This window comes from Mus pahari, chromosome 8 (assembly GCF_900095145.1).
Source record: "Mus pahari chromosome 8, PAHARI_EIJ_v1.1, whole genome shotgun sequence".
Taxonomy (NCBI): Eukaryota; Metazoa; Chordata; class Mammalia; order Rodentia; family Muridae; genus Mus; species Mus pahari.
In genome coordinates, this window is record NC_034597.1 from 69,751,534 (window position 1) to 69,761,813 (window position 10,280).

At 36.1% G+C, this 10,280-nt stretch overlaps 1 protein-coding gene across 4 annotated transcripts in view; it reads right to left on the bottom strand.

Moving 5' to 3' along the window:
• The window catches only part of Naa16 (N(alpha)-acetyltransferase 16, NatA auxiliary subunit), a 58,365-nt gene that overhangs the window by 35,009 nt on the left and 13,076 nt on the right, over window positions 1–10,280 (bottom strand). For all 4 annotated transcript variants that reach the window (XM_021203368.2, XM_029541583.1, XM_029541584.1 and 1 more), the window contains 4 exons: window positions 8,288–8,441; window positions 6,521–6,640; window positions 2,041–2,136; window positions 1,022–1,128 (listed from right to left, as the gene is read on the bottom strand). In XM_021203368.2, coding sequence (XP_021059027.1) covers window positions 1,022–1,128; window positions 2,041–2,136; window positions 6,521–6,640; window positions 8,288–8,441 — 477 coding nt within the window. The remainder of the gene's footprint in view (window positions 1–1,021; window positions 1,129–2,040; window positions 2,137–6,520; window positions 6,641–8,287; window positions 8,442–10,280) is intronic.

Genomic DNA, 10,280 nt, shown 5'->3' on the forward strand with positions numbered 1-10,280 from the left:
GAGAGAGAGAGAGAGAGAGAGAGAGAGAGAGAGAGAGAGAGAGAGAATATGAATATGTGTGTGAATGTGATGTTTGTACATGTACCCTGTTGTTTGAAACCTGGGGCTAGTTATGCAAGGCCACTTGGCCCACAAGCCCCAGGAATCTCCATCTCCCCAGTACTAGATTTTAAGACCATGCCTACTTTTTACATGTATGCTCATATAGCAAGTTGTACAGTGCTGAATGAGCTATTCTCCCAACTCCTAAAACTATTATACCTATTAGGATTCAACCTATTAATTGAAGCTAGCTGTTCCTATTCCACTGACCTAATGGTATTTTACTGTTAAATTCAACTATCCATGCCAACTTTATTTAATATGATTACAAACTGGGGGGAAGGGGGAGGGGGGACAACCCCTATACTGTGAAATGTATAATGACTTATGAAAATTTAAATATAAGGTTCTAATATGTTTTGTTTGTTTGTTTGTTTTTGTTTTGGAGAGCAGGTCTCACTGTGTAGCCCAGACAGACCTGGAATTCACTGTGAAAGCCCAGCTAGCTTCAGAGTCTTGCCAGTTCTTCTGCCTCAGCCTGCCTAGGATTACATGTGGGCCATCACATCCAGCTGTATAACATTTTTCTTTTTTTGGTTTTTCGGGACAGGATTTCTTTGTGCAGTAGTACTGGCTGACCCAAAGCTTGCTCTATAGACCAGGATGGCCCTGAACTCAAGAGATCTGCCTACCTCTGCCTCCCTAGTGCTGAGGTTAAAGGTGTACTCAGCATATCTCAGTATTTTGAAAATACTTTTCTTTTCTCTAAACTTTACAGTACCATGCGCGCAATTCCTTTGTTATCACTTATACTGTATGCATATACTTTTGGTATACAGAACTGATATATCAGGTACAACTATTTAGTATAGAAGATAAAAAGGGAAACTTGGTACAATAGAGAAAATCATTAAATCATAACATAGTTTATAGAAATCTTGCTGTAATAGTAGCAAATCTGCATAAAAACCAAACTTACCTTTTCTGTATTGCAATACAGAGATTTCAAAGTAGTGAACAGAGGTGGACACCCTTTGCTAAAGTTTGGTCTCAGGAACTTATCCATGAGTTCTCGAAATTTTTTACCTAGAGATAAAAGCAAACTGTGGTTGAGTCAACTCTTAAAGAACTGAACAGATAAAGCTCCTTCAGAGCAATTATCCTGCAACAGATTTACCCCAGTCAACACTGTCTGGTCACAGAAAAGCATAACAGCAATGTTGCAGCTGACATTTCCCCTAATTTCCATTCAAAGTACCTTCAAAGAATACTTCAGAAACAGATATGAAATGATTACGCAGTCTTAAGTATAATTTACCGGCTACTTGACTATAATCACAAGAGAAACTAGTCTTTCTAATTTCCCCTGAACATAAACTTGGTCCGAAATCCTAAAGACAACTGATACGGTGTTTGCACATACTCTATGACAACCAATGCGGTGTTTACACATACTCTATGACAACCGATGTGGTGTTTGCACATACTCTATGACAGATACTATATTCAAAAAATAACCTAATTATCTTTTAAAACACTAAAGTGGTATCACCAATTTCACTGTCTGTTCACTCCCCAGGCATATATCAGGCCTCCTACTACACCCTTAGCATTATTCAGGTACTGGTAATACAGCACTCATTATTACAAAAATCTAAAAATATTTACCACAGAGAACATCTTCTAGAGAATAAGAATGAACTGAAAGAATGTTACAGATTAGACTGAACTGAGGCACTTAGCTATGAAATAATAAACACCCTATTTACAACATCAAATAAGTACATTTCCTATTATTGCTACCTGTAACAAAGATTGCTAGAATCTTTGGTTGTTTTATGAAACAGAAGCGTACTGTATCTCAATCAGGAGAATAAAAGTTACTTTTACAGACAGACAGATAGATAGGCATAACCTCTAGAAGAGAAAGGAAACTTAAAACACTAATGGTATCTTAATTTCAAGTCTTATTGCATTACAAAGATACCCTAGTCTTACCTGGGACAAAGCTCAGAGGTGCTCTCCTGGGTGACACCGCCCTGGGGTGCTGCCGACTAATCTCTTCGTAAACCCGAAGCCTCTCCTCTAAAGAACCTAGTATCAATAGAAAGGTCAGATTGTAGTATCGTAACTTTTATTTAAAATAGCAATGAACTTTAAGACAAAAATTGCATTGTCAGTATCAAAGCTGCTCACAATTTTGTACAAAATTACATTTAAAACAGTGGTGGTAAAAATATTGTAATCAGGAACTTATCACCCTGGATATGTATATGTGTGTAGGGTGGTGTTGTTTCCTGGTTTGTTTGTTGTTGGTTTTTTGTTTGTTTGTTTGTTTGTTTTGATAGGATCTTACTACATAACCCTGGCTGGCTAAAAGTTCCCTATACAGTCCAGTTCAGCCACTGAACTCCGAGACCCACCTGCCTCTGCTCCCAAATACTAGGATTAAGTGCATGTGCCGCATCTTAAAATGATCCTTTGAAATCAAATCTCCAGGAAAAGCCATCTTTTCTTAACTACAGAGTCCACATACCTCTCGACTAAATCACTTGCATCAAGTCATACAGAGATGCTGCATTTCTCTTCTACTCCTTAATTTCCAAACCATAAAAAAGAAAAGCATTTTATAACATATTGTCTATAATATACCTTATATAAATCCTCTAAACTAATGGGGTCTCCCCCTAAAGTCTACAATACCTATTAAGCGTAAGTAACAGTTTTAGGATTGTAGTCATAATGTCTTAGTTTAAAAATGAAATATGGGCTGGTGAGATGGCTCAGCGAGTAAGAGCACCCGACTGCTCCTCCAAAGGTGCAGAGTTCAAATCCCAGCAACCACATGGTGGCTCACAACCATCCTTAACAAGATCTGACTCCCTCTTCTGGAGTGTCTGAAGACAGCTACAGTGTACTGACATATAATAAATAAATAAATCTTTTAAAAAAAATTTAAAAAAAAATGAAATATATTTCTCCATTTCTTTGACACTTAAAATCTTCAATGAAACTCCATATGAAACAAAACAAAGCAAAACACCTTACTAAAAGAGATTCTTTATAGAGGTAACAGAGATGGCTCAGTCATTAGCAGTACTTGTTTCTCTTGCAAAGTACCTGGGTTTAATTCCCAGCACCCACATGGTATTTGTAATTCTAACCCAGAGGATATAGCACCCTCTGCTGGCATCTCTGAACACCAGGTACACACATATATGCAGACATTCATGCAAATAAAATATAGATCAGTTTAAAACAACAACAAAGAACAGATTCTTTAAAGTGGAAACTATTTCTCCCAAATAACATAACAGATGTGATAAATTCCATCCAAGAATCATTTAACTTTTAGTGCCATAAAGAAAATCCATACAAGAATAATATACTATATCCAAAATAGTAACTGTATGAAATTCCTGCATAATTTATAGAGATACTATCATGTATAAGCAATCAGACTACCTATAGTAATGCTTTAAGGAAAAATTAAACACATCTATTTAAGCTATAAGGTTTTAAGTATATTATAATTCAGATCAAAAACTGTAATTTTTAAGAACAACCCACAGTCCCAGGCATGGTGGCACATTCCTTTAATCCCAGTGCTAGGGAGGCAGGAGCAGGTGGGTATCTGATGTAAAGGCTAGCCTTGGTCTACACAGGAGCTCCAGTACAGCTAAGGTTGTACTGGAGCTACCGTCTCTGAACAAACAAACAAACAGCCACTCTTTGGTAAATGCAGACAAGTTACCGTCACAGTAAATGACTATTTGTATCAAGATTATAAAAGATTGTATTTGAAGAGGTAACCTGGTAAGGTTTGAGTAATTTGAAGAGGTAACTTGTGTAGACTCACGACTCCCCTGTACTGTGTTTTGGAGTGCCAATATGGTTAGATGTTTTTAAATGGGGATCTCTGAAAAAATATTTTTTCTTCATATTCTGTTAACAATTTAGAGACTTCATAGAACATTAAGGACCATTACCTAAAATATATAATGAAGGCTACTAAGTATATTAAGAAAAAAAAGATATCTCTGTATTGCATTCCCGTTAAAACAAGTCTTATATATGTAGTTAAATTAGCATTAAGATATTACTACTCTAGCGCCCTACTTGAAGTAACAAGTTAGAACTACAGAAGTTACCATGGGGGGGGGGGACATCTGAAAGAATATAAAAACATAGGTAGTATAAGTAGTTTTACAAGCAATAGTTTATACTATTAAGCACCTTAAAATGTGAACAATGGTACACTCATTTTACTAAAACATTTACGAACTTTATCATTAATGGCTATGTTAGTGTGGTGGTTAACCTTCACTGTCAACTTGAATGGGTGTGGAACCACCTAAAACAAACCTCTGGGTCTGACTTCAAGAGCATCCAAGGAAGTTAAACAGACAAGGGAGAATCCAGAGAATATGAGAAGCACCACCCCGTGGGTTGGAATTCAAGGGTAGAAAGAGAGAGAGAGAGAGAGAGAGAGAGAGAGAGAGAGAGAGAGAGAGAGAGAGAGAGAGAGGAAGGAAAGCTGAGTACTCATATAAGTCACCTCTGTTTCCTGTCACTAGCTACTTCACTGTCCCACCCAATGCCTACAGTGGGCCAAAATAAACCTTTCTTGTTCTTATCTAGTGACTAGGCATTTGTTAATAACTAGGCATTTAAGATAAAAGCCATAGCTATTTTTTTAAGCCATTGCTATTTTAAATTTCCAACCTGAATACATGTAATTTTTTTATAAATTTTTTAATGTATTTATTATTATACATAAGTACATTGTGTAGCTGTCTTCAAATGCACCGGGTGTCAGATCTTGTTACAGGTGGCTGTGAGCCACCATGTATGTGGTTGCTAGGATTTGAACTCAGGACCTTTGGAAGAACAGTCAGTGCTCTTACCCACTGAGCCATCTCACCAGCCCATACATGTAATTTTTGCCTTGTTTTTTTTTTTTTTAACAACATTTAGTTAATATTTTAATTTTAATAATTTTCTTAAAAAGATGAATTTAAAGAAAAATTTTAAAATGTTGTAGCTACTTTAGACATACTTTCTGTACTTAAATAGTATTTTAAGTTGGGCCTGGTGGTATGTGCCTATAATCCTAGAACTTGGGAAACCAAGGTCAATTCCAGTTATATACCAAGTTCAAAGCCAACCTAAGCTACAACACCTTGTCTCAATAAAATAAAATGAAATAAAATAAAATTATATCTATGATTTTAGGATTAGTAACTGCTCCAAACAACATTTTATTCTACAAATGTTACATAAAATTAGGAATAACAATCTCATGAGTTCTCAAAAGCATCACCACTATCTAATTTCAAGATACATATTTTTCATTCTCTACAAATTGACTTGGCTGAAAAGAGAATGATTTTTATATTGCCTTTCTATTCTATATAACCTCAGTGAGTATTCTTTCACTGAATCATAAAGCCTAAGATAACAGATCTTTAGTGATATAATATTAATTATAATAATATTAATTATGCCATTTTCCAGAAAGGAAATGTTCTAGTTAGCTTTTCTGTTTTGTGTGTGTGTGTATGTGTGTATGATGTGTGTATATGTATGTTTCTGCATGTTCATATGTGTAAGTGCAGACATGTGCATGGCGTGGTATCTATAAAAGATGAGAGGACAATCTCGTGTGTCAGTCCTCACCTTCTACCTTGTTTGAGACAGGGTCTACTGTTCACTGCTGCATACATCAGACTACCTGGCCCACAAGCTTCCAGAGAGAACAAACATTACCAAGTCCAGATTTACATGAGTTCCGGATATCTGACCTCAGGCCCTCACACTTCCTCAGCAAACACTTTCTACACCGAGGCCTCTTTTGAGGCCTGTATTTGTTTCTGAAACGGGGTCTTAATGCGTAGTAGTTCAGGCTGCCCTTGTGCTAGTAAGTCTTCTACCTTAGCTTCCTAGAATTACAGACACATATCACCATGCTTGACTCTTGTTTGTTAGAAATTTAAATGACCCTTACTCTCACTGCCAAGTTCAGAGTCCATTTCTTCAGGATTCCAATGTATCCTGAAGCGGATCAGCTGAGACATCCAGCCTCATGGAATGAACTATTGGATTCCTAGACTTTCTATAAGGAGACAACCATTGTTCAATAGTTGGACCACAGCCTGGAAGGCGCACTCATAAATCCGTTTTTACATAAATACATATTTATTCTATCAGTCTGGTTCCTCTAGAGACCCTGAGTAATATAAACCCTAATATGAATTTTTAAAAAAGATTTAAAATGAGTAAAGGAATCTAAAAGCATCTATTAGTATTGCTATTTAAGTATGAACATTTTAGTTAATTTTCATGCCCCCATGTTATCTGTAACTTTAGTACATGGACAAACAACTGTTGCTGCTAAAATCATCTACTCTTAAAGCTCAGTGTAACTTTCACTACACTTCAGAAGCTGGCTAGGAAGTGGAGGAGAATCATTACATACGGAGTTGCAATGCCTTTTCCAAGCCTTCATAATAACACCAATTTTCTGCATTCCAATCAATCAAGTTTCGGAATACTTCACTGGCTTCTTTTAGTCTTCCCAATTTCAACAGCATTTCCCCTAAAATTAAGTTTAAAATTAAGTTTGCTTAAACATTACTTTTCTAACCCAAGAGAATTCTCTCAGCATTACAGTAAACATATTGTAGGCAAACCTCAATTCTGTATGCTTCCCTTAGGGCATGTTATATATTAATTAATGTATAGTTTGTCTTCAGAAATGAACCACTTTCATTTCTGACTCCTTCCCATTCCCTAAATATACATACAGATACTAACTTGTTAGTTAAAAAGAAAGTATCTTTTCATTATACATATTCTTATGTCCTCCTGGAGATAACTAAAGCAAACAGTAAAATCCAACTGGCAAATCATCCAAATGAAATAGGCCAACTTTATTACCATAAAATTTAAATATGTCTTCCTTGATAATTTCCTGTATTAACTGTCCATTGTCTTGGTTTCTTTTCTAGATCATTAAAATTGCTTAAGTTAACCTAGCACAATTATCCAACTAAACATTATTTCACAACAAGAAACCACGTTCAAACCTTTTTACTAATTGACAAAACTCACAAGTAGATCTGGAAAATAAGGCTCTAAAGCCTTCAGACACAATGGGAAGTACATTTAAACTAAGGTAAAAGAGGTTTTTCTTAAATAAATATACCACACATTCCTATTCCCCAAGGAACCAATTTCAAGGGAAAAAAAGGCTTTAGCATATCTGTGATATTATTTAACATTCATCATACTGTGGTCGATGACATATAATTTATTCATATTATTTTTCCATTTTATATAATCAATTTCCAAAATAAAATTAAACTAGGTATAATTACATCACACATAGCAACTTTGTGAACTTGAGCAAGTAGTTAGGCCTGATACAAAATGGGCAGATGTAACTGTTGGGTAACAGAGAAACAGTAAACATGCCCTAACTCCTACACAACTATATTATGCCCAATCTAATCAGTATCCTGCTTATATAACTGGCAACAGCATATTTTCACTCCCATAAACATCTGCTATTGCTACCACCATGAAGCAAATGGTGTTAAGTATACACTGAACAAAAAAGTGCACATATATACCAATTAAGTGAAAATCTACTAACGTTTACAATTTTTGAAAGGAACTTAGTAAGCTAATGATTACAAATGACATAAAGCCAATGCCTCTTGCATCCCTGACAGCTGCACTCACATATTATACCCACAAAGACACACACACACACATATATCTACACAGTAAATAATAATAAAAACTCTTAAACAAGCGAACAAAAAACATCTACAGGCTGGAGAGATGGGGCTCAGTGATTAAGAACACAGACTACTCTTGGAGAGGACCTGGGACACAGCAGCTTACAACCTCTGATTCCAGAGGATCGAACACCTTCTTCTAGTTTCTGAAGGCACCAGTCATGCACATGGTACACAAACATACATGCAAGGCAAAACATTCATTCATATAAAATAACTAGAAACCAAAGTGAGAGAATGTTATATACTAGCAAGAGGACAGCAGCTCCTAAGTTCCCCTATGTCCTCAAAAGAATGTGATGTGATTAAATTAATAATGGTTTTGTAACCAAATGCTTAGTCAGCCACCAAATACACAGGGTTACTTAACTGTTAGAACAGAAATTAAAGGGCCATTAAATGAAGAAAAAAAAATAAACAAAACAACTAAATCAACTTACCCTTAATTTCTTCCACCAAAAGTTTATCACATATCAACTTCTCATAAGTTTCTATATGTTCCAAAGATTCCTGAAATAAATTTGCCTCTCTCATCACCTGATTCTGATATAGTAACAGTTCACTATATTCATAAGCTATTTTGTTGGGAGGAACCTAGAAGAAAACAAGCAAACCATCTTATATAAATGATGCAACTACATAAATTAGTTACAGATCTTTAATTTTTTCACTCAGGATTCATTTGCAGATTTAATGCAGAAGCAGTTAAAAATAGGATAGCAAATGATTAATTTCATCTTTAGAATAAAACAGGTTTATATGGCCAAGTGAAGATGAACAGGGTTTTTTTTGGGTTGTTTTGGTTTGGTTTGGTTTTTGGTTTTTCGAGACAGGGTTTCTCTGTATAGCCCTGGGTATCCTGGAACTCACTCTGTAGACCAGGCTGGCCTTGAACTCTGAAATCTGTCTGCCTCTGCCTCACAAGTGCTGGGACTAAAGGCGTACGTCACCATTCCCAACAAGGAACAGATCTTAAATCCAGATATAAAAGTGGATGACAGACATCTTAAGGAATCTACCACAAATTTTTAAAGAAAAAATAGGACCAATAATGGAATTTAGCAAAGTTTTATACAAAGTTTCTTCAAAAAAATACTGTGAGGGGCTGGAGAGATGGCTCAAGGATAAGAGCACTGACTGCTCTTCCAGAGGTCATGAGTTCAAATCCCAGCAACCATCTGTAATGAGATCTTCTGGGGTATCTAAAGATAGCTACAGCATACCTATATATAATAAATAAATAAATAAATGAGCCGGAGCCAGCAGGGACAGAGCCAAGTGGGGCCGACAGAAAGAAAGAAAGAAAGAAAGAAAGAAAGAAAGAAAGAAAGAAAGAAAGAAAGAAAGAAAGAAAGAAAGAAAGAAAAAAGAAAAGAAAAGAAAAGAAAAGAAAAGAAAAGAAAAGAAAAGAAAAGAAAAGAAAAGAAAAGAAAAGAGACAGACAGAGACAGAGAGAGACAGACAGGACAGAACAGACAGACAGACTGTGAAGCAGGGCATAGCAGAGTACTGTCAGCACACACAGCTGTAATCCAATGCTCAAAAGAAGCAGCTGCAAGGGAACCCAGAATTTAAGGCCAGCCTCAGAGACAGGAAGGAGGGAGGGAAAGCTTCCTTGGACACCTCTTTCTAAACGACATGGTAAGGTCTAAGGAGAACCAAAGGAGTTACTCATTCCTGGCCTTTATACTACACAAGGGGACAGGAAGAACTGAGGCAGTATTATAAAACCTCATGTTGAATGTTGTAGGCATGGTTCAACACATACATACAGAAAAAGTAAAAAAATGTAAGTTGGGGCTGGAGAGATGGCTTAGCGGTTAAGAGCACTGACTGCTCTTTCAGAGGTCTGGAGTTCAATTCCCAGCAACCATATGGTGGCTCACAACCATCTGTAATGAGATCTGATGCCCTCTTCTGGAGTGGCTGAAGACAGCAACATTGTATTCATAAATATAAATAAACAAATCTTTAAAAAAAATTTTTTTAAGTTGGTTTTGGATCAGATCAACAAAATCACTAACTTAACCTGGAGTAACTAAAGGGAAAAACAGATAGTATTAAAATCAGAAATTAAAGAAACATCACCACAGGCCTGAGATGATGATGATGATGATGATGATGATGATGAAGAAGAAGAAGAAGAAGAAACAAAAAGGGAAAAAGAAAGAAAAACAAAGCAAAGAAGATTAAGAGAATACCATAGAAAATTACATGAGGAAAAAAAAAACTAATATAAAATGAACTAAATAAAAGCTTTTATAAAAACTGACTGAAGGGGCTGGAGAGATAGCTCAGCAATTAAGAGCACTGACTGTGGGCTGGTGAGATGGCTCAGTGGGTAAGAGCACCCAACTGCTCTTCCAAAGGTCCAGAGTTCAAATCCCAGCAACCACATGGTAGCTCAGAACCATCCGTAACAAGATCTGATGC